This window comes from Somniosus microcephalus, chromosome 6 (assembly GCF_052327205.1).
Source record: "Somniosus microcephalus isolate GS21.2 chromosome 6, FLI_Smic_1.0, whole genome shotgun sequence".
NCBI classification, from domain to species: Eukaryota; Metazoa; Chordata; class Chondrichthyes; order Squaliformes; family Somniosidae; genus Somniosus; species Somniosus microcephalus.
This window is the reverse complement of record NC_140992.1, coordinates 267,327,538-267,352,542: the sequence shown is the minus strand read 5'-3', so window position 1 is coordinate 267,352,542 and position 25,005 is coordinate 267,327,538. Positions and strand designations below refer to the sequence as shown.

The following is a 25,005-nucleotide window of genomic DNA, read 5'->3' as shown; positions in this document are numbered from 1 at the left end:
TTGACCAGATCCTAGCGTCACAGGAACGAGTCAACCCCATGCCTCGCGTACCTGGGGCTGAACCCGACATACCGGTAGCATCTACCTCAGAAACAGTAGCAGTGGAAACTGATGAACTAACCGATGAAAGGGGGCCAGAATCGCCTCCGCACCAAGAACAAGAACCTCAGGGAAGGCGCTATCCAGAAAGGATCAGGAAGCCGCCCCAAAGACTGAATTTATAAATGGACTATTTTCAGTTAATGTTGCATGTTAAAAATGTTAATTGTTAAATGAATGTTATGGTACTGTTAATCTAAAAGGGGAGGAATTGTTGTGTATGTACCTTTAAGAGAGAACTGTTTTACAGCTCCTGTATACTGTAGTACCGGCAGTGACCACACCTGTATATAAAGCCGGAGCAGGCATCTGTACGTCAGTCGTGAGACTACTCTACTCTTGTAAACACCTGTTGATTGTTAAGTTACAGCCTCCGTGTAGTTCTTGGGGAAACATCCTATTTAAAGAATCACGGATCTAACAACTTCCATGTTCTGAAACAAGTTGATTAAAGCCTTGCTTTATACTCAAACCAAGTGCGTAGTGAGTTTTAGTACATCAAGGTCAAAGATCAGCCATGATCTTATTGAATGGTGGAGCAGGCTCGAGGGGCCGTATGGCCTATTCCTGTTCCTAAGCAACAGAGGCCAACCATCAGCTGTTATATGCTGGCATGAAACTTCTGACAGGACAGCACATTCACTCACGTGCAGGTGGGAGCTATTTGGAGGACGGGTTACACCTACTCCCAAGTGGTTTCAATTGGGTCAAATTCACGGCTTTCCACAGAAATCCAAAATAGTTCAAACTCAAGTTCATTTTGGGTTGAGGTTCAATTAAAACTCATCCCACGGCTTTTGGATCCGAGTGGTCTTAAACTGTTGACACCTCGGACTGGGCTTGCTGGTAAATTGACTGCCAGGTTTGGCAAGAGGCCCAGGCATTATCCTCAGTTTAAAGTTGAATTGTGAAATGTTTACAGTTACAGCTCAGTTCATTTTTCAATTACGACTTTAAATGCTTTGAATGATACCGACTTTCATAAATTGGTCGTTTTCTTTTATTTGTACAGGAGAAGTGGGCGTCGCTGGCAAAGCCAGCATTTATTGCCAATCCCTAATTGCCCTTGGGTTCTTGGTGTGGAAGTGCAATAGCTGCTTTCTGAGTTTGTCGTGCAATCAGATTCTTGCATCTGACTGAACCTTGCTAACCACGTGACCAATAATACTACGGCCCAGAAATTCAGGACCCACGGGTGAGTACGCACGGGGTACTCACGCGTAGGCCCAACGAAAGTGCCGGTTTCGTGCATGCACTGCGCATGCGTGGGAAACCGGAACTTCCATTCCCTTGAAAGAAGGGGTTCAGAAGTCGAACGCGTGGCAGCGCGTGCGCATCGAACTTACGTTTTTTTTGCGGGTTTCTCCGGGAGGGTAAGTCTCCAGCAGCTACACTTTTAAAAAGCAGTCGCAAGGCCTGCTTTTAACAAGGTAAGTGGTGAATTAATTAAAATTAAAACATTTTTTCCACAGGTTTATTATTTTTAAATACTTTAAAGAAAGGTAAGTTTATTTTTAGCCCTGTTAGAAAATGTAATGAATTTTTCAAAAATTTAAATTATTGTTTAAAATAGTTATTTCATGTAATTTATAGTTATTTTAAAAATGTAATGGTTTTTTAAAAAACTTTATTTGAAGATTTAGTGATGTTTTGTGGCTTATAGTATTTATAGTTTTGACAGCTCTTCCTGTCAAATTTATGAATGGGCATTTCCCTGCTACCATTGGCTCTCCATGGCCCACGTGATCCCAGGGGACACATCGAACTAACTGCGCCCCTGGGATATGCAAGCACTGCGCGCCGGCAGTTGGAGGAGGCCCAGGATCGGAATCCCACGGGGGCCCACAGCTCAACGGCCGGCGCGCTAGGTAAGTGCAGGTCGGAGGCTTGCACCCGCGGGAAGCCTCCGACCCGAATTTCTGGGCCTACGTGTTTAGCACAAAACAAATCAGAAGTTAGTGAAAACACAAAGAAGATTAGCTAGATATGGAATTGTCAAGGCTTCGGCCTACCTGAGGAACCGGTTGAGATACTGCCGACTGCACGCAGACCATGAGAAGATTCCATTGTTCCCTGCCAGTGTTGGCGACATGATGTTGCCCTCAGTTTTTCGACACGGGTTTCCTTCTCCATCGTGAATCATGCCAAAGCTTTGATTAAAAGAGAAGGGATGCAAATGTTAACACAAATCAATCAGCGCATTACAGATTTTTGGCACGGAATAAAAAATGATCTGAAGACCGAAAATATAGGTCTAAATTCTGACAAATTAGGACCGCAGTGTTCTGTTTACCAGTGAAACTGCAATTAGTTCACTAACTCTATGGTGAGGCCATAAAACTTGCTTGTGAGTGACATCTGTGCGTTTCTTAAGCAAAAAATTATGTTTATTAGTTTCATGTTTAATTACAGGATAGGCATACGAAATATGCTAATTAAAATAGTGGCAAACTAATCTTGAGCTGACAGCAATGTTTGACTCAGTGACACTAGGGTAAAGAGGAACCTACATTTATGTAGCGCCTTTGACAATCTCAGGATGTCCCAAAAGCGTTTTACAGCCAATGAAGTATGTTGAAGTGTAGTCAATGTTGTAATGTAGGAAATGGGGTAGCCAATTTGTGCACAGCAAGCTCCAACAAACAGCAATGTGATAATGACCAGTTTTAGTGATGTTAGTTGAGGGATAAATATGGCCCAGGACAACAGGGAGAACTCCCCTGCTCTTCCTCGAATTAGCGCCATGGGATCTTTTACATCCACCCGAGAGGGCAGATGAGGTAGCCTTTCCACCATCTACAAGGCACAAGTAAGGAGTGTGATGGAATACTCTTGCCTGGATGAGTGCAGCTCCAACAACACTCAAGAAGCTCGACACCATCCAGGACAAAGCAGCCCGCTTGATTGGCACCCCATCCACCACCTTAAACATTCACTCCCTCCACCACCGGCGTACCGTGGCTGCAGTTTGTACCATCTACAAGATGCACTGCAGCAACTCACCAAGACTTCTTCGACAGCACCCAGGGAGAATTCCGCTGCTGTTTCACAATAGTGCCATGGGATCTTTTACATCCACGACATGCACCTCCCAAACCCGCACCTCCCAAACCCACCTCCCAAACCTGCACCTCCCAAACCCGCACCTCCCAAACCCGCACCTCCCAAACCCGCACCTCCCAAACCCGCACCTCCAAAACCCGCACCTCCAAAACCCGCACCTCCAAAACCCGCACCTCCAAAACCCGCACCTCCCAAACCCGCACCTCCCAAACCCGCACCTCCAAAACCCGCACCTCCAAAACCCGCACCTCCCAAACCCGCACCTCCAAAACCCGCACCTCCAAAACCCGCACCTCCAAAACCCGCACCTCCAAAACCCGCACCTCCCAAACCCGCGCCTCCCAAACCCGCGCCTCCCAAACCCGCGCCTCCCAAACCCGCGACCTCCCAAACCCGCGACCTCTAACCACCTAGAAGGACAAGGGCTGCAGGCGCACCTCCAAGTTCCCCTCCAAATCACACAACATCCTGACTTGGAAATATATCGGCCATTCCTTCATCGTCGCTGGGTCAAAATCCTGGAACTCCCTCCCTAACAGCACTGGGAGTACCATCAGCACACGGACTGCAGCGGTTCAAGGCGGCAGCTCACCACCACCTTCTCAAGGGCAATTAGGGATGGGCGATAAATGCTGGCCTTGCCAGCGACGCCCACATCCCAGGAAAGAATAAAAATAAATCCCAGCGGCTGGGGGAAGAGACAAAATTCTAGCGTTGATGCATTGCAGCAGTTCAAAGTGTTAATTGTAGCGGTGCAGGGCGGGTTACTGCACATCTGGTCTGTGCATATTGCTTCCCATTCCATCCTCAATCCCTGCTTCATGCTTCAGTGGCGAGATATGCCCTACAGTTATCAACTCCTGTTGCTGCAGCACAAAACAGTAGCAACAACAATTTAAAAAAAAAATTGTTTTTTTAAAAATGGAAACTCCTAAATTGCGGCCAATGAAACAAAGAACAAAGCGACCATATTTGGGAGGAAAGGCGGGTTCTGCTCCTCCGTAAATTGCCTAGCTCTGACTGAGTAACAGAAGTTACGTCCAACAGTAAACCACCATAATTAAACCCTCATTCTCTGAAGAAACCAGTTTTAGCTACACTGAAAGGATCCTCCTTTCGTTTGATTGCCAGACCATAATAAAAATATAACATAGCGTTTCCTCCCTCCCGCCACACACACACCCACCCTCTTCTCCTCAGCATCTGACAGAGACTTACACCAGCGCACGCTTGGAGGCGATGCTGACTTGACACTTTGACGTCTTCTTGGCTGGAGCCTGAACAGGCTTGTTTTAAATCTTTATTATATATTTTTCTTTTTTTTTATATGGAAAAAAAGAGAACTGTTTGTGAAAAGGTGAGCTTCCAGGCAGGTTAAGGGAATTCGAATTGTTGGGGTTTTTTGTTTGGCTTGCTGAGGCTGCTGCTTGCAGAGACTGCACCCGCTGTCCACCGTTCATTCATCGCTGAACAGCTCGTCCGACATTGCTCGAAGGGCAGGTCCTGTTGAGGCAGCCGAAGGCGTCAATTAACGTGGCTGTGCGTTCGGATTAGGATTGCAAAGCACAGCAACGCCAGCGAGCAGCAGTGACCGAGCAAAGGCTGTACTGTCTACCTGGCGGTAGCCTACAAAACAGAAGACCTTTCTGGTCCACACTCCATGTGATCCCCTGGATCGGTTTCGATCACCTGAGGGGGGTCGGAGAGGAATTTTCCCAGAGTAATTTTTTGCCATATTGTTCCTGTTTTTTTTTTTGCCTCTCCTCGGCGATGACATGGCTGCAGAGGTGTAGCAAATATCTAGTTACGATGTTCCAGCCATCACGAGCGTGGGGTAAGGCTTGATGGTCCAGCCGGTCTTTTCCTGCCTGTCATTTTCATATGGTCTGATGGCCAGTGCTAAAGGCAATGCTCGGGTTGTTCACCTTGGAGCAGAGAAGGCTAAGAGGAGATTTGATAGAGCTGTTTAAAATCATGAAAGATTGAGATAATAATAAAGGGAAACTGTTTCCAGTGGCTGAAGGGTCGATAACCAGAGGGCACAGATTTAAGGTGATTGGCAAAAGAACCAGAGGCGACACGAGAGTAAACTTTTTTACGCAACGAGTGGTTAGGATTAGGAAAGCACAGCCTGATCGGGCGGTGGACACAGATTCAGACTTCAGAAGGCAATTGGATAAATACTTGAAGGAGAAAAAATTGCAGGGATATGGGGAAAAAGCGGGGGGAGTGGGACTAACTGGATTGCTCTTCGAAATAGCCAGCGCAGACTCGATGGGCTGAATGGCCTCCTTCGGTGCTGTACTATTCTATGATTCCATAAAGCCACGCGGAACAGAAAGGTCAATGCCGAGTTAGCTTCAATTGAGCTCAGCGCCCTCAGCTGGGAGGGAGTATTCTCCTTCTGATTGCCATCCAGTGGCTTCTGTAGGATAGAGTACACATGTAGGCGAGGGCAGGAATGGGATCAGGATTGACTGAGGTGTGACTGCGAATAGGCTGTCAAAACCAGTGTGTAGGTCCACACCTGATGAATGGGATGCTGGCAAAGTACTGCGGACAATTCAGCTCTCACTTAACATCCACGCACACTCATTTTCAGCAGGGCATCCCTGGATAGTAAGCAAACCCCGAGGCCATGTGTTGCCCTGAAATCATACAGCACAGGAGGCCATTCAGCCCATCATACCTGTGCCTGCTCTTTGAAAGAGCTATCCAATTAGACCCACTCCCCTGCTCTTTCCCCATAGACCTTTTGCCAATTACCTTAAATCTGTCCCCTCTGGATACTGACTGGAAACAGCTTGTCCTGACTTACTCTATCAAAACCCTTCATAATTTTGAACACCACTATTAAATAGATGAGCTAACTGAGCGAAGCCACCAACTTGCAGTTATATAGTTATATAGCGCCCTTAACATAGAAGACGTCCTCAGGCGCTTCACAGACACGGTGGGGAAAGCAGATGCCAAACCAAGGAACGAGAGATTTACGAGGAGCGGTTGTGGGGGGGGCGGTTGGTTATTCAAAGTCTTGATGAATGAGGGGGGTCTTGAGGTGGAGGAGGGAGTTGAGGAACTGGATGGATGCAAGTGCAGGAAGTGGCACCAGGAATTAAATTTTGGATCTTCTCTCCTCCTTTAAGAGGCTCCTTAAAACCTACCTCTTTGACCAAGCTTTTGGTCACCCGTCTTAATGTCGCCTTCCTTTTTTGGTTCGGTGTCAATTTATTTGTTGCTCCTGTGAGGCGCCTTGGACATTTTATATTTATCCCTCAATCAACATAAAAATAAAACAGATGATCTGGTCATTATCGCATTGTTGTTTGTGGGAGCTTGCTGTGCACAAATTGGCTGCTGCATTTCCTACATTACAACAATGACTACACTTCAAAAAGTACTTAATTGGCTGTAAAGCACGTTGGGACGTCCTGAGGTTGTGAAAGGCGCTATAGAAATGCAAGTCTTTAATTTTTCTTTCTTTAAAGGCGCTGCATAAATGCAAGTTGTTGTTTTAGGCCTTTGTACTGACATTGGTTGGTGCCAACACCCACTGGGGCCTGCGAGGGGGCCACACAATTTTGCTCGGTATCAGAAAGATTGATTTAAAAAGGACAGGAGGCGTTTTGAACGGGACCCTGTTTTAGAGACGGCGTATTTTCAGTAAATCGCTTGTTCAGGGAATTTTCTGGCATCATTATGAAATGACCAAATTGGAAGAATCTCCTAAGAAACTCACTCATCCAGCTGAGGATCACCATCTGGGACACTCTATTTCGCTTTAATTCAATGCAGATCTCTCAGCTGGCATTCTCCCCCCGCCCCCCGCCCCCCCTTACGCTCCTGCAGTAAATTAAATCCCGGGCTCATGCAGGAGCCACTCCCTGCAGCCCCCTGGCATGCCACACCACGCTGTGCAACTATCCATAAACGCCAGCTTGCCAACGGCTCATAAAGACGGTGACCTTTTCACGAGAGGGATCATCAAAGTAAACCAGGGACGTCAATCAGAATTAGGGCCCCGTCTGTTACTCAAGAACGTCACACAGAATGATTCCACTGGAGGAAAGTTAAAAAGTCTTTTTTTTTAAAAATACATTTCAAAGAAGTTAACACTTTCCATGTGATTCAGGGAGGGGAACAAAACAAAAACCTCAGAGCTGCGTGAGGGAGAAGCACGGACAGTCGAGCGACTCTTCTCCTTAGGCAGTCCCTCGGAACCGAGGATGACTTGCTTCCACATTAAAAATGAGTTCTCGGGTGACCGATGAGTCCAATGCGGGACCTACAGTCTCTGTCACAGGTGGAGCAGACGGTGGTTGAAGGGGCGGGTGGGTGGGGTGCTTGGGTTGACGTGCGCTCCTTGCGCTGCCTGCGCTTGGCTTCCGCTTGCTCCCGGCGAAGAGACTCGAGGTGTTCGGTGCCTTCCCGGATGCTTCTCCTCCACTTTGTGCGGTCTTGGGGCCAGGGATTCCCAGGTGTCGGTGGGGATGTTACACTTTTTCAAGGAGGCTTTGTGGGTGTCCTTGAAGCGTTTCCTATGCCCACCTGGGGCTCTCTTGCCGTGCCGGAGCTCAGAGTAGAGCGCTTGTTTCGGGAGCCTCGTATCGGGCATGCGGTCAATGTGACCCGTCCATCGGAGCTGATCGAGCGTGGTCAAAGCTTCGATGCTGGGGATGTTGGAATGAGCAAGAACACGGACGTTGGTGCGCCTATCCTGCCAATGGATTTGCAGGATCTTGCGGAGGCAGCGTTGGTGGCACCTACTGAGGTGCCTACTGTACACGGTCCATGTCTCTGAGGCATACAGCAGGGCGGGTATCACTGCTGCTCTGTAGACCATGAGCTTAGTGCTGGGTTTGAGATCCTGGTCTTCAAACACTCTCTTCCTCAGGCGACCGAAGGCTGCACTGAAGGCGGTGTTGGACTTCGTTGTCGACGTCTGCCCTTGTTGACAGTAGGCTCCCGAGGTATGGAAAGTGGTCCACATTGTCCAAGGCCTTGTCGTGGATTTTGATAATCGGGGGGCAGTACTGTGTGGCCACACAGTACCAGTGAATGTAAACGCAGAGCCTCGCCGGTTTTCGACTGATGTTGGAGCGAGCCTGCGCACAACACAACTGGCAGCAAGTAAACAGGACTGTGACACTGGAAGTAGCACTCGGAGAGAGAGCCAGCGAACCCTCCGAGCTGGTGTCGGCTGGCTACTGGAGCAATCATGGCGTGATACAGCACAGAAGGTGACCATTCAGCCCATCGTGCCTGTGCCGGCTCTTCTGAAAGAGCGATCCCATTAGTCTCGCTCCCCCCGCCCCTGCTCTTTCCCCATAGCCCTGTAATTTGTTTCCCCCTTTTAAATAGAAATCCAGTTCCCTTTAGAAAGTTATTATTGGATCTGCTTCCACCACCAGGTCCTGTACAGTGAATTCCAGATTGTTACAACTCGCTGCGTTAAAAACAAAATCTCTCCTCATCTCCCCTCCCGTTGTTTGGTCAGAGCCCAGGTTCAGGTTCGTCGTTTTCTTTTGTTTTTTACGGGAAATACAGATGGAATCGGGAGCGTGCAATCCCCGGCAACAATCTCGGAGCACCATGTAATAAAAATGGAGTTTGACATCATAAGCCAGTGGCCCATCACACAAGGGTTAATTTTAACAGGATCATTGCTGCTAATACGTAGCCAGTGCCTATTGGAAGCTTGCAGGTACACTACCTGCGATCGTCTGAGAAGCGTACGAGGCCTCAGCGGCACAGGACTTAGGGGGAAAAATTTGGTTGCTTTGCACCTCCCGTTAACACCCTAAGAGGGCGCTAATGGGGTGCAAAGCAAATAGCGCCCGGGCGTGGCACCGCTAACACCTCCCGCGAAATTCAGCAACAGGTTAGCGCCACCGGTAACCGCTAGCGCCCCGGCCACGCTATGTCCGACGGGGTCAGGGGGGCCTACCTGTGGCTGGGGCGGCGCTAATTAAAGGCGAGGTGCCGGCCGGCCATTTTCTTGCTGGCCGCCTGCCAGCACCTGCTCCCGTTGCCGTCCCCGGCCTCCTCTTCAGCCCCCACGGAGAGCCGGCTGCGCTCCATGAGCCTGGCATTTCTCGAGTGCCGGGTTCTTTTTCCAGCACTCTGATCCCTGGTGGTCCAGCTGGGCCCTGGGTGGAGCTGCGCAAGGCCCCTCCCCTTTAAGAAGGGGAGGAAGGCCTGCAGTACCGCGGCACGTAGCGCCGCGATATTCCCTCGCAGCGTCCCCAAGAGGGAGGCGGGACGCTTCCACTAGCACCCCGCTTCCCTCTTGGGGCGCTACCGACGAATTTCGGCTGCAGGGGCGCTAATGTTTTCGGGGCGTTAAAAGTAGCGCCCCGGCAAAGTTAGCGCCCTAATGGGGGCGCGACTCCACTTTTCTCCCTTAGTAAGATGTACACTGTGATGTATCCCAGTACTCAAATCGCCAGACAATGGAGTCAGTGCGTCAGCTACAACCTCCCCCACCCCCAAACCACGTTTATATAAATAAAGGTGTCCACCGTGGCTCAGAGGGTAGAACTTGCGCTGCTGAGTCAGAAGGTTGTGGGTTCAAGTCCTACTCCAGAGGTTTGAGCACACAAATCTACACTGACACTCCAGTGCGGTACTGAGGGAGTGCTGCACTGTCAGAGGTGCCAGTTTTAGGACAAGACATTAAACCAAGGCCCCGTCTGCTCTCTCAGTTGGACATAAAAGAACCAATGGCACTATTTCGAAGAAGGGTAGGGGAGTTCCCCAGAGTGTCAATATTTTATCCTTTAACCTACCTATGGCAGCTGTGGCTCAGTGGGTAGCGCACTCACCTTCTGAGTCAGAAGGTTCTGGGTTCAAGCCTTCAATCCAGGGACTTGAACACATAAAGCTAGGCTGACACTCCCAGTGCAGTGCTGAGGGAGTGCTGCACTGTCGGAGGTGCCGTCTTTCAGATGAGACGTTAAACCGAGGCCCCGTCTGCTCTCTCAGGTGGACGTAAAAAATCCCACGGCACTATTTCGAAGAAGAGCAGGGGAGTTCTCGCCGGTGTCCTGGCCAATGTTTATCCCTCAGCCAAAATAGCAAAAACAGATTGGGGCAGTAATTCCTCCCCAAACGCGTGAGTACGGAAGGGGTACTCACGCGTCTGGCCGGAGGAAATGCCGGTTTTCAGCATGCACAGCGCATGCGCTGAAAACCGGCATTTCCTCTCCTCTTGTTAAGTCTGTGTGTTATATTGAGAATTACTACACAGACCACAAGAGTAAACTTTAACAGGACTTTACTGGTTGAAGGTCAGGGCGGAACTGCCCAATAAATCCTTACACAGCACTTATATACCGGTGTGGTCACCACCGGTATTACAGTATACAGCAGCCAAGATAAAGTAGTGCAACCCTTAAAATAGTTCTCTTAAAGGTGGAACGTTACATACACTACAATCCTCCCTTTTTAGGTTAACAGTATATATTCCCATTAAACATAACATCATAACATATATACACAACTTCATGTAAAAACAGTTCACAGATTCAGTCTCTCTGGAGGCTTCCTGACTCGGTCCGGATAACGCCTCGGTGGTGTAGTAGTTTTCGGTGGTGTAGTAGGTTCTTCTGGCAAGGTCGATTCGGCTTGAAGGCCAGTGTCAGGTTCATCTGATTCCAGTATTACCGGATCGGAGGTAGATACTATGGGTATCTCTGCTTCAACATTAGGCGTATAGAGTTGTGGAGTAGGTTGGCCCTTTTCGGATGACTCTATGATCTGGTCAACATGGCGCCTTATTATGCTTTCACCAATGTCCACGGTATACATCAGCGGTCCTAGTCATTTGCAAATAGTTCCAGGCTGCCATTTCTCGGTACGGTAGTCCCGGGCCAAAACTTGTTGACCTATCTGGAAGGTTCTAGTTGGCCTTTCATTCATGCCTTGAAATTGCCGGTTCTCTATGTCCCTTCTGATGTTTGGCTTGAGCAAATCCAGCCGGCATCTTAGTCTTCTATTGAAAAACATCATGGCGGGAGTTTGGTTTGTGACCGCATGTGTTGCATTCCTGTACGCCAACAAGAAGTTATCTACCTTATGTTGTAGATTTATGTCTTCATTACCCATGGCCTTTATGGCCTTCTTGAAGGTCTGGACAAACCTTTCAGCTAATCCATTGGTGGCGGGATGGTATGGGGCGGACGTGTAGTGCTTAACCCCATTGTTTTTTAAGAACTTCCTGAATTCTTCGGACACAAATTGGGGTCCATTATCAGAACAGATCTGTTCCGGCAGCCCATTCCTGGCAAATATGGTCCTTAATACTGTGATGGTTTTTTCCGTGGTGGTGGAGGACATCTTTATTACCTCCGGCCACTTGGAGTGTGCATCCACCGCGATTAAGAACATTGAGTCCATAAATGGACCAGCAAAGTCGATATGTACCCTTTGCCATGGAGATGAGGGCCACTCCCGTGGATGCAGAGGAGCTTGTGGTGGGGCGTTTTGGACCTTCTGGCATCCTAGACAGCTCTTGGTCATTTCTTCGATGTCTCCATCGATACCTGGCCACCACACAAACGCTCTGGCTAGGTTCTTCATTTTCACTCCACCCAGATGCCCCTCGCGAAGCTCCTTTAGCACTTTATGCTGGAGTTTGGGTGGAATCACCACTCTGGATCCACACATCAAAGTTCCTTGGCACACTGACAGCTGTTCTCTTCTTTGCGAAAATGCTGGCAACATTGGTTCGCCATGTGCTGGCCATCCCTTCACCGTTAAATCGTAGACTCGTGAGAGAGTCGGGTCATTTCTTGTTTCCTTTTCGATCGTAGAATTTGTTACTGGTAGACATTCCACTATGGTTGAGTGGAACATCTCCACTGGGTCCACTGTAGGCGCCTCTTCTACCGTTGGCAGCGGTAGGCGCGATAACCCGTCAGCATTCCCATGCTGTTTTGACCCTTTGTATTCAATGTCATATTGGTGTGCCCCTAGGAAAATGGACCACCTCTGTAGCCTTTGCGCTGTCATAGTGGAAACGCTCTTTTTAGGGTTGAATATGGATACCAACGGCTGGTGGTCTGTCAGCAGTGTAAACTTCTTGCCCTGCAGGTAATGATTGAATTTCTTTACTCCCCACACAAGGCTGAGAGCCTCCCTATCTATCTGAGCATAGTTGCGCTCAGCGGAGGTCAATGACCTGGATGCAAATGCGACTGGCCTTTCTGAGCCATTTGGCAACTTGTGTGAGAGTACTGCTCCAATACCATAAGGGGAAGCATCACAAGCTAGACGAATAGGTAGCGTTGGGTTGAAGTGAGCCAACACTTCCTCTGAGGTGATCAATGCCTTGCTTTTGCGAAAGGCCTTCTTACAGTCCTCGCTCCACTTCCATGGTACTTCTTTCCGCAACAGAGCATTCAGCGGGTGCAGCACCGTGGATAGATTTGGCAGAAACTTATGGTAATAGTTAATCAACCCTAGGAACGACCTCAACTGGGATACATTTTCCGGAGCGGGGGCCTTCACAACAGCTTCGATCTTGTCAGGTGACTTGTGCAGCCCCTCCTGGTCAATGACATGACCACAGTACGAGATCCGTTTCTGAAAGAACTCACATTTCTGGCGATTAACTCGAAGGCCATATTCCTTCAACCTGGTGAGCACCAGTTTCAAATTTGCGAGGTGTTCCTCCTCGTCCTCTCCTGTAATCAGGATATCGTCCAAGTAACACTGAGTGCTTGGAATTCCCTGTAAGACCTGCTCCATGGCCCTCTGCCAAATCGCTGGAGCCGAAGCCACTCAAAAAACCAGTCTATTATATCGATACAAGCCTCTGTGCATGTTGATTGTGAGATACTGGCGCGACTCTTCCTCAACTTCCATCTGTAAGTACGCTTGCGCCAGGTCTATCTTGGTGAAGTGTTTCCCGCCAGACAGTGAAGCAAAGATATCCTCAATCCGTGGAAGCGGATATTGCACCGTGTGAAGCACCGGATTAACTGTGATCTTGAAGTCTCCACAGATGCGGACCTTCCCCGGTTCCCCTGGCTTGTTACTCGATGAACGCTTCATGACGGGAACAATGGGCGTGGCCCACTCACTCCAGTCCACCTTAGACAGTACCCCTGAACGTTCAAGCCCTTCCAGTTCAGCCTCCACAGCAGGTCGTATCGCATAAGGTACCGGTCTGGCTTTGAAAAATTTTGGGTTTGCATGTTCTGCAATCTTGATTTTTGCCTTAATTCCTCGCAGTGTTCCCAGCCCCTGTTGGAATACCTCTTTAGCCTCATCCAATATTCTGGACAATCGTTCAGGTTTGACATCTTTCTTTCCGGGATCTACCGTTATTGCGTTTAGGGAGTGCCAGTCCATATTTATTTTCCTGATCCACTCCCGTCCCAGAAGTGGTGGACCTCCCTCAGGTAGTACATATAAATCCATTCCTTGGTGTTCTTTGCCCTTGTGTATCACCTTGACTTTTATCTTTCCGATGGGGTATACTTTTTGCCCCGTGTATGTCTGCAATGCTATCTTCGTATCCCGTAGGGGAATATGTTTGAATAACTTTTTGTAATCTTGCTTATTCATGACCGTCAACGCCGATCCAGTGTCCAATTCCATCTTCACTTGGACTTCTGCAATCTGCAGTGTGACCCAGATAGTTTGTCGGTCCGTTTCCTTACTCACATTGTGAATTCTCAGACTACCCAGTTCCTTGCTGTTGGAGTCTGAATCCGAATTCTGTTCATCCGAACTCTTCACAGCCACCTTATGCACCTTTCTGTACTTTTTCTGCGGTGACTTTTTTTTGCTGGTCTTCTTTCCTGACCGGCATACTTTAGCTATGTGACCAAGCTTGCCACATTTTCTACATTCCTGGTTTTTAAACCAGCATTGGTTCTGATCGTGTGTTGTCTTCCCACAACGATAACATTTCGTTGTACCCGAAGCCATTTGATCTACGCTGAGTACCGCTGCCTTCAGCTGCATTTCCGCAGTGCCTCTCGCTGTGGCTTCGTGCGATGCTACAATAGTGACAGCCTTATCAAGTGTAAGGTCATTCTCTTCGAGCAGTCGCTTTTGTGTTCCTTCCTTCGACAACCCACACACAAACTTGTCTCTCATTGCCTCTGTCAGATTTTCCCCAAACTGACAGTACTTCGCTAGCCTACGCAGTTCAACCAAGTACTCCGCGTTGCTTTCCTCTTTCAGTTGCGTTCTCGCATAAAATTTAAATCATTCCGCTAACATCAGCGGTGTGGGGTTCAAATGATCCTTCAGGACAGCAACAATATTAGCGAAAGTCTGATCCGCCGGTTTAGCTGGTGATAGACGATGCTTCAATAGCCCGTATGTCTTCGCACCCATTGAGTTTAGTAAGGTTAGTGCATTATCATCATTTGATATGTTATTTGCCTTACAATATATCTCTATGCGTTCTACATACGTGGCCCAATCTTCCACCTCGGGATCGAATTCGTTGATGTTACCACGCTTAGGCATCTTCGCAATCTTTTTGAGAAACAACAACGAAATTTTTCTTTAACTTTCTTTTTTTTTCAAAAATGGCGGTTTCCCGCGCTTGCCTTCTTCCCCGCCTCCGAAAATGGCGGTTTCCCGCGCTTGTCTTCTTCCCCACCTCCGAAAATGGCGGTTTCCCGCGCTCGCACGGTCTCCCTCGCTCGCTCGGTCTCGTTCTCCCTCGCTCGCTCGGTCTGTCTCTCCCGCTCGCTCGGGCTCTGTCTCTCCCGCTGGCTGTAATGGCGATTGCCGTATTGCTGCGTTCGCCCTCCCCAGCGGTTTTCAATCGCGCCTCCCAGCCCCTCTTGCAGTCCGGTCCTTTCCCCCCCCGGCTGCGGCTGAGTTCTCCACGGTTTTTTTAAAATTTGTTTTATTTTCTCCCGCGCAAGCGGTTCTCGGTCGCTGCGCCTCGCGGCCTCGGTAGCTGCCCGGCCTTGTTTACCGGTCGCGGTCGAGCTTGCTCTCGACGCTGTTGCGTCTCCCAGCCCGCTTGCAGCCCGGTCTCTCACACCGGCTGCGTTTGCCTGCACCGCGGCTTCCGTGCCTTACGCTGCCCCAGTCTCAGCGCCTCTGGCCCCGACTTCTGTCCGGCTCTTTTCCCCCGGCCGTGGTCGAGTTCTCCGCCCTTATATCCTCCGTTTTTTTAATTTTCTCCCCTACTCACAGTCAACGTGGCCGACTTGCTTTTCGTCGCTGATCGGCTCACCCACCACCGTGATAGAAGGGACGATCACTGCCTGTTGCTGATGGAAGGCTTCGTGTCAGAATTCTTCCATCTTCCTTTGCTCTGCAGACTCGAGTCTTCTCTCAGCAGAATGACGAGGGCGGATGCCTCCTCTCGACGCCCGTTAACTGCCTTGGATGTATCTCTGCCGCAGGGTAAGATCGAACTCGTCGCCACTGTTAAGTCTGTGTGTTATATTGCGAATTACTACACAGACCACAAGAGTAAACTTTAACAGGACTTTACTGGATGAAGGTCAGGGCGGAACTGCCCAATAAATCCTTACACAGCACTTATATACCGGTGTGGTCACCACCGGTATTACAGTATACAGCAGCCAAGATAAAGTAGTGCAACCCTTAAAATAGTTCTCTTAAAGGTGGAACGTTACATACACTACACCTCTAACCCAAGAGGTGAAGAGGCTAGCGCGTGCGCTGTAGGGGGCAGCGCGTGCGTCTTGGATTTCCTCTGTTTTGGGGGATTTGCGCATGTCTAAAGGCCCTCGGTCTTTACGCTTGTAAAAAGCACACGTAAGTATTTATTTTTACAGGTAAGTGGTGTTTTAGTGTAATTTAGAATTTTTTTTTTCCACAGGTTTATTATTTTAAAGAATCTACAATAAGGTAAGTTTAGTTTTAGACCCTTTTTATTAAAAATTTATTTTTTTCAACAAAAAAAAATCATTGTTTAAATTATTTTTTTAAACTTATTTATACTTAATTTAATGATTGGGATGTTTTTTAAATTTTTATTTAAAGTTTAAATAGTATTTTGGGCCCCCGTAGTTTTCATGAGTTTGACAGTTCTTACTCTCAAACTCATGAATGAACCTTCCCCTCCCCTGATTGGTTGTACAGTACTCACCTGATCCCAGCCGGCACATCGCACTAACTACGCCGCTGGATCAGGTAAGCACTGCGCGCTGACATCTGAACCGGGCCTGTCACAGGAAATGCAAGCAGGCCCGGGCTTCAGATGTCAGCGCGCAGGGTGAGTGCTGATCGGGGGCTTGCACGCGCGGCAAGCCCCCGACACCAAGTTCTGGGCCAATATCTGGTCATTATCACATTGCTGTTTGTGGGAGCTTGCTGTGCGCAAATTGGCTGCCGCGCTTATTACATTATAACAGTGACTACACTTCAAAAAAGTACTTCATTGGCTGTACTTTGTACTTTGGGACGTCCTGAGGTTGTGAAAGGTGCTACAGAAATGCAATTCTTTCTTACTTTACTTCTTTCTTCCGAGGGGACATCGAGGCCGATTGTGGGCCGGGTACTGGCTGGGATCGGCTAACAGCACAGCCCAGGGATTGAACCTTTGAACCTTCCTAGTCTGCCGGTGCAATTAAACCTGCTGAGCCGAGGGGGAGGGGTCGAACACAAAATACGTCAGCTCCTTTTTTCTCTTCAAAGGATTATGCGTTTTTTTTGGAATCAAGCCCAATAAAAGGTCAGCGTTCGTAGAACTGATGTGCACTCCAGCAAGCAGGAAGAACTTCACCCCCCACCCCCTGTGTCCAATACTACATCCCTGAAGCACTTGGCCTGGGGCGGAGCGCCATTATGGACAGCAGACACTTTCAGTTAAAAAAAAAATCCACAACACCATTTTCTCCACGTGGGGCGAATCCTAATGACTGGGAAAAGAGGAAACAGCAGCTTCCTCAGATCGCGTCCAGGACCAGATCCTTATTTCTCAAACTCCAACCGCCTTTTTTTCCCCCCCTCAGATAAATGACTTCTGATGTGATCGGCAATTCCTATTGCAACGCGTCCCTTCGCCTAAAACAGGTTTTCCTGTTCCAGTGCCGCTCCTAGTATACGCAACACTCTGCGCCTCCCCTCCCCGTGAACAACTCTATCTGGCGCTGAGCCGGGACCAAGAAAGGCTGGACTTTGATTTCCAGCTTCCACCCCGTCCTCCTTTAACAGCAACTCTTGGGCAATTGGTGGGGGCGGGTTGGTTCGTGCTGCAGGGTCGGAGGTGCCGTCTTTCGGATGAGACGTTAAACCGAGGCCCCGTCTGCTCTCTCGGGTGGACGTAAAAGATCCCGCGGCACTATTTCGAAGAAGAGCAGGAGGGGAGTTCTCCCTGGTGTCCTGGCCAATATTTATCCCTCAACCAACATCACGAAAACAGATTATCTGGTCATTATCACATTGCTGTTTGTGGGATCTTGCTGTGTGCAAATTGGCTGCCACGTTTCCCACATTACAACAGTGACTCCACTTCAAAAGTACTTCATTGGCTGTAAAGCGCTTTGAGACGTCCGGTGGTCGTGAAAGGCGCTATAGAAATGCAAGTCTTTCTTTCTTTCTGATCCACGGGCTCCTACAACCATCCACTAACTCCGCCGAGTGCCCAGTCCGTGTCTGAGGGTGTAGACACTGGCAGACTATTTTGGGCATCTCAGCCAATCCCCGCCGTGTGCTCACTTGATCCCCACCCCCTTGCGCGGTTCATAGACAGCGATCAGGAGGAGCCGCCACTGACCCTTGCCCTCACTAGGGTCAAGGAACAATGAGGCCAGTAAGAAGCTGATTGTTGCAGTCCCAAGTAGGAATAGAACCAAGAATACAGTAAAAAAAAAATCATATACAACAGCTACGTGAGAGTGAGTGCAAGGCTGTAATCACCTCGGGCGGTACAATTATCAATCCCTCAATCTCATCGCACCATGTGGAAGTGAAGGCTCAGTCGTTGAGTATATTCAAGACAGAGATCGATAGATTTTTGGATACTAAGGGGATACGGGGATAGTGCAGGAAAGTGGAGTCGAGGCAGAAGGTCAGCCATGATCTTATTAAATAGCAGCGCAGGTTCGAAGGGCTGAATGGCCTACTCCTGCTCCTATTTCTTATGTGAGCCCCTCAGTGAGATTACAACTTTACAGGCACTCCGAGGGAAAAAAGAAAAAAAAGATTTGCATCAAGGGATATCGGGACACCGGGGAGAGCTCCCCTGCTCTTCTTCGAAATAGTGCCAAGGGATCTTTTACATCTACCTGAGAGAACAGACGGGGCCTCATTTTAACATCTGATCCAAAAGATGGCACCTCCAACAGTGCAGCACCTCCCTCAGTACTGCCAGCCCAGATTTTTATGCTAAGGTCTAACCGGAGTGGGACTTCAACCCACAACCTTCGGACTCAGAGACGAGGGGTGTTACCCACCGAGCCCCGGCTGACACAACACAGCCAGAATTGTACGTTAAACCGCCCAAACCCCTCCATGAACTTCCCATCCACCTCACTCCCAGGCATCCCTTGTTCTAAATAATAACCCAACTCAAGCCCTCGATTGGATTCCCGTCTGTAACTCGTTCTCGGGAATCCATTGCTCACTTGCTGCTGGGTTTTAAGCCAGGAGATTGGATTATCAAATGTTAGGTACCGTCTGCTGTAAAACATTGATTGCTAATTCACATAGAAACATAGAAGATAGGAGCAGGTGTAGGCCATTCGGCCCCTCGAGCCTGCTCCGCCATGCAATGAGATCATGGCTGATCATCCAAATTCAGTACCCGGTCCCTGCTTTCTCCCCATATCCCTTGATCCCTTTAGCCTTAAGAAATATATCCAACTTCAGCAGATTTATAGTTCAGGACACATTTAGAAACACTGCCCCCCCCCTTTCTTCCTCCAGGCACCCACTTACTGTGCTTTATGCTATTCCACCCCCCTGCCCCGTCCCACCCCCTTGTAGTTAACTACTTCCATTCCACTAGTGGGACTGCGTTCACTCATCTCACCCAACACTCTGGAATTCTCTCCCTAACCTCCTTGTGTCAGCCGTGTCTCAGTGGGTAGACACTCTCGCCTCTGAGTCAGCAGAATGTGGATTCAAGTCCCACTTTCAGAGACTTGAGTCTATAATGCAGGCCAAATCGTCAGTGCAGTACTGAGGGAGTGCTGCACTGTCGGAGGGGCAGTACTGAGGGAGCGCTGCACTGACGGAGGGGCAGTACTGAGGGAGTGCCGCACTGTCGGAGGGGCAGTACTGAGAGAGCGCCGCACTGTCGGAGGGGCAGTACTGAGGGAGAGCCGCACTGTCGGAGGGGCAGTACTGAGGGAGCGCTGCACTGTCGGAGGGGCAGTACTGAGGGAGCGCCGCACTGTCGGAGGGGCAGTACTGAGGGAGCGCTGCACTGTCGGAAGGGCAGTACTGAGGGAGTGCCGCACTGTCGGAGGGTCGGTACTGAGGGAGCGCCGCACTGTCGGAGGGGCAGTACTGAGGGAATGCTGCACTGTTGGAGGGGCAGTACTGAGGGAGCGCCGCACTGTCGGAGGGGCAGTACTGAGGGAGCGCTGCACTGTCGGAGGGGCAGTACTGAGGGGGCGCCGCACTGTCGGAGGGGCAGTACTGAGGGAGCGCTGTGCTGTTGGAGGGGCAGTACTGAGGGAGCGCTGCACTGTCGGAGGGGCAGTACTAAGGGAGCGCTGCACTGTCGGAGGTGCCGTATATCAAAGGGGAAAAATAAAGACCTGTGTTTCTCCAGCGCCTTTCACGACCACCGGACGTCCCAAAGCGCTTTACAGCCAATGAAGTACTTTTTGAAATGTTGTAATGTAGGAAAAGAGTTGCAATTTAGAAGAGCGGGGGAGTTCTTCCCGGTGTCCTGGCCAATATTTATCCCTCAACCAACATCACTAAATTATCACATTGCTGTTTGTGGGATCTTGCTCTGTGCAAATTGGATGCCGCGTTTCCTGTATAACAACAGTGACCACACTTCTCTGGTTGTAAAGTGCTTTGGGACATCCTGAAATGAGTTATATAAAGTAATCTCTCTGTCTTTTCTATTTCCTCCGACTCACTACTTCCCGCCTCACCTTCAAAGGCCTCCCGAAAATCTCTCTCTTGGAACCAACCCCATCAGTCACCTCCCCTAGCTCCTGTCGGTTTCTTCCTCCTCCCCCTCACCGCCCGCCCCCCCCCGCAATTGCTGAAGATCTTTGGGGTATTTTGCTGCATTAAAGCGGGCGTGCAAGAGCAGTGTGCCGATTGCTGTGTTGAAGCACAGAGCCAGCTACCTGCCAACGGGCTTTTATGCCCTTTATTAGATTAGCGCTGTACCTGCTCCTGGGAGATCAGTGAGTAGCACAGTAACTAATTGCCACGAGCCCTTGTAATCTGAATTATCAATGCACTCCACTCTCTTCAGAAACTACTGCACTAACACAACCCAGAGAGTACGGTCTCTGTAACCAATTTAATATGCTCAGGGCCTCTGTTGGATCAATGACATTGCTCAGTCGAGCAATTCTTCTTTTGGCTTGAAAGCAACACATTAGTCCCCTGCAGGCATCTCTCAACTATATCTTGTGTCTCTTAGCCCCACCCCACTCCCCACCCCTACAACCTTGGGTTAACTCAGCTCTTGCTGGAACCAGAAAAGACCTAACGTGAAGTTATCCTTGGTTAATCGTAGAACCATAGAAATTTACGGCACAGAAAGAGGCCATTCGGCCCATCGTGTCCGTGCCGGCCCAAAAAGAGCCCTCCAGCCTGATCCCACTTTCCAGCTCTTGGTCCGTAGCCATGTAGGTCACGGCACTTCAAGGGCAGATCCAAGCACTTTTTAAATGTAATGAGGGTCTGTGCCTCTACCACCCTTTCAGGCAGTGAGTTCCAGACCTCCACCACCCTCTGGGTGAAAAAAAGATCCCCTCGACTCCCCTCTAAGCCTTCTACCAATTACTTTAAATCTATGCTAAAGGAAATAGGTGCTTCCTATCCACTCTATCTAGGCTCCTCATAATTTTATACACCTCCCCTCAGCCTCCTCTGATCCGAAGAAAACAATCCCAACCTATCCAATCTTTCCTCATAGCTAAAATTCTCCAGCCCTGACAACATCCTGGTAAATCTCCTCTGCACCCTCTCTGGTGCGATCACATCTTTCCTGTAATGTGGTGACAATCATTTGAAGTCTGGACAATGCCTTGGTGTGTAAACGTACCAGCTGCTGCCATACAGGCCACGGTGGTCTTAGACTCCATTGCCAGTCTGCGCTGATCTCCGCACACTTGGCCTCAGTGCTTCTGGAGCGGCGAGAGGAAAACAAGCCAGGGTCCCTGCCCCCGCCACCCCCCCCCCACAATGACTACCCATTGACCTTTACTAGCAAGTGCCCTTGGCGCGGTTATTGCGTGAGGCCGTTGTTTGGTCTCGCTCATGAAGAATGCCGACTGGGCTGAGGTGCTCTGAAGAGCTGGTGGAAACCACAGCTAGCAAGCGTCATAACGGGAGGCCTGAAACGTGGATCAAAAAAGAAGAACTGAAACCACTTACTTATGTCCAGATTCATGAGCAATGGTAAAAGCCAGGCCGAGGCCTGTGTCTTCATTGATGGTGCAGCTCCGGTACTTGCTGCACATTCCACTGATAGGAGCAAAGCCTACAAAACAAATCAAAGTTTCAGCAATCCCTCCCCTCCATTAATAAAAAAACAGGCACAGGCAAAACATCGCACGCCTCCGATCTGAAGCGCCTGTTCCGGATAGATTTCCAACAAGTTCTGGGCGAGCTTTATCTGGAGGGTGGGAGCCGTCCTGCAGGGTTTCCGATGTCCCTTTTCCACACCCCCTCTTCCTGAGCTGAGCTACCCTGCTGCTCTGAAAGGGTCCACCTAGCAACCCAAATGATGACTGCGCGTAATCACTGCCTCCACTGACCTAACACATCAGGCAAGGCTAGTCAAGGCTCATCTGTGAGAATTTTCAGTCAGGCCAACATATAAAAATGGGCTAAATTGACACTGTGCGTCACGTGAGTTGAAGGATGTGACCAAATAACACTGATGCACTCTTTTTCGCTCCTGTTTTTTTCCCCCTGTCTTCCTCTTCTTTTTTCCTCGTCTTTTACACTCTTTCTTCCTTTTTCTGTATTGCTCCTTCCAAGTGCCAGCTTGGCTCATTTGGTAGCTCTCTCACCTCCAAGTAAGAAGGTCGTGAGTTCAAGCCCCACCACAAAACTGAGCAAGTAATCGAGGCTAACACCTCAGTGCATTGCTGAGGGAGTGCTGCACTGTCGGAAGTACCATCTTTCAGATGAAACTTTAAACCACGGCCTTGCCTACCTGTTCAGGAGGATATAAAAGATCCCATGGCGCTATTTGAAGTTGAGTTCGTCCTGGGCCAGTAATTATCCCTCAACCAACATTAAAAACTGATCATTTATCTCATTGCTGCTTGTGAGACCTTACTGTGTGCAAATTGTCTAACAGGTCTGCCTGCATTGTAACCGTGGCTACGGCACCGATTTTAACTCCAGGTGCATTTCCCCGCTCAAGCCCGTGGTAAAATTACAGTCGGGACTCAATGATGTCATTGGGCCGCATCGTGCATATGTAAAGAAGGACCCTGTTGGCTCCGGGCGCATGTCCTTGCGGCCCGATCAGGAGAGCAGGTTAAAATATTGCAGATGTTGCGATCGTGGCGGCTTTCGGACAGGCAGGGCAATTTTAACTGCCCACCCGCCAGGTTCCTGCTGAGCGAGTCGGGTTAAAATCGCCCAAGTACATCTATGGCCGGGAAGTACTTTGGGACATCCTGAGGGCTTGAAAGGCGCGCAATATAAAGGCAAGCTCGCTGAAGGTAAGCATGCAGGTGCAGCAGGCGGTTAAGAAGGCAAATGGTATGTTGGCCTTCGTAGCGAGAGGATTCGAGTACAGGAACAAGGATGTCTTGCTGCAGTTGTACAGGGCCTTGGTGAGACCACATCTTGAGTATTGTGTGCAGTTTTGGTCGCCTTGTCTGAGGAAGGATGTTCTTGCCATGGAAGGAGTTCAGCGAAGATTCACCAGACTGATACCTGGGATGGCAGGAATGACGTATGAGGAGAGATTGGGTCGATTGGGCTTATACTCGCTGGAGTTTAGAAGAATGAGAGGGGATCTCATCGAAACTTATAAAATTCTAACAGGACTAGACAGACTAGATGCAGGAAGGATGTTCCCGATGGTCGGGGAGTCCAGAACCAGGGGTCACAGTCTAAGGATAAGGGGTAAGCCATTTAGGACAGAGATGAGGAGGAATTTCTTCACCCAGAGAGTGGTGAACCTGTGGAATTCTCTACCACAGAAGGCAGTAGAGGCCAATTCATTAAATATACTCAAGAAGGAGTTGGATATATTTCTTAAGGCTAAAGGGATCAAGGGATATGGGGAGAAGGCAGGGATAGGGTACTGAGTTTGGATGATCAGCCATGATCTCATTGAATGGCGGAGCAGGCTCGAGGGGCCGAATGGCCTACTCCTGCTCCTATCTTCTATGTTTCTATGTTTGTATGAGTCGGGTTAAAACCGCCCAAGTACCTCTATGGCCGGGAAGCACTTTGGGACATCCTAAGAGCTTGAAAGGTGCTATATAAATCAAACTCGCTCTTTTTCACTTCCTTCCAGCATCTGAGATTTGCAAGTGTTTCCTCAATGCAGACTCAAAGAAGGTGAGAGTCCAGATTATGCCCGATTCATAGCAGTGCTGAATGCCGTCTATTAGGACTATAAAGGACTGAGATTTATTCCTAGCTAACCATATTGTAACCAGAAAGTGAGAAGTCACTCTACTTCTCACATGCAGTCATAATCGTGCTGGCATTTTAATTCTGTGTTTATTTTTATTGTACAACGGAAAATAGAATGAACAAACTTGCATTTATTTTAACGCCTCATCAAGGACACCCCTGAGCACTTCACAATGACGTGATATTTTTGAAGTGCAGTCACTGTCAGGTTGGCAGACCCAGGAGCCTATGTTTGAACATCCACGGTCCCAGAAACAGCAAAGAGGATGAGTGACCAATGAAACTTGTTGTGTTTTTTTGGTGGCGTTGGTTGGGAGGAATGTTGGCCAAGATACCGGGAGAAACTCATTGCTCTTCTTCAAGTAATGCCAAGGATTCGAGTACAACAACAAGGATGTCTTGCTGCAGCTGTACAGGGCCTTGGTGAGACCACACCTTGAGTATTGTGTGCAGTTTTGGTCGCCTTATCTGAGGAAGGATGTTCTTGCCATGGAGGGAGTGCAGCGAAGATTCACCAGACTGATACCTGGGATGGCAGGAATGACGTATGAGGAGAGATTGGGTCGATTAGGCTTATACTCGCTGGAGTTTAGAAGAATGAGAGGGGATCTCATTGAAACTTATAAAATTCTAACAGGACTAGACAGACTAGATGCAGGGAGGATGTTCCCGATGGCGGGGGAGTCCAGAACCAGGGGTCACAGTCTAAGAATAAGGGGTAAGCCATTTAGGACTGAGATGAGGAGAATTTTTCTTCACCCAGAGAGTGGTGAACCTGTGGAGTTCTCTACCACAGAAGACAGTTGAGGCCAATTCATTAAATATATTCAAGAAGGAGTTAGATATATTTCTTAAGGCTAAAGGGATCAAGGGATATGGGGAGAAGGCAGGGACAGGGTACTGAGATTGGATGATCAGCCATGATCACATTGAATGGCGGAGCAGGCTCGAGGGGCCGAATGGCCTACTCCTGCTCCTATCTTCTATGTTTCTATGTTAATGTCTCACCTGAAAGACAGCACTCCCCCAGACAGTGCGGCAGTCCCTCCGCACTCGACTGAAGCTATCACGCTAGCAGCGGCCCAA

General features: G+C 49.1%; 1 protein-coding gene across 1 annotated transcript in view; it reads right to left on the bottom strand.

Annotated features, from left to right (window-relative positions):
- Positions 1-25,005, bottom strand: part of adamts18 (ADAM metallopeptidase with thrombospondin type 1 motif, 18) — a 293,677-nt gene that overhangs the window by 139,077 nt on the left and 129,595 nt on the right. The window contains exons 6-7 of the mRNA XM_085992058.1: positions 21,688-21,793; positions 2,112-2,249 (exon numbers count right to left, since the gene is read on the bottom strand). Of these exons, the coding sequence (XP_085848184.1) occupies positions 2,112-2,249; positions 21,688-21,793 (244 nt within the window). The remainder of the gene's footprint in view (positions 1-2,111; positions 2,250-21,687; positions 21,794-25,005) is intronic.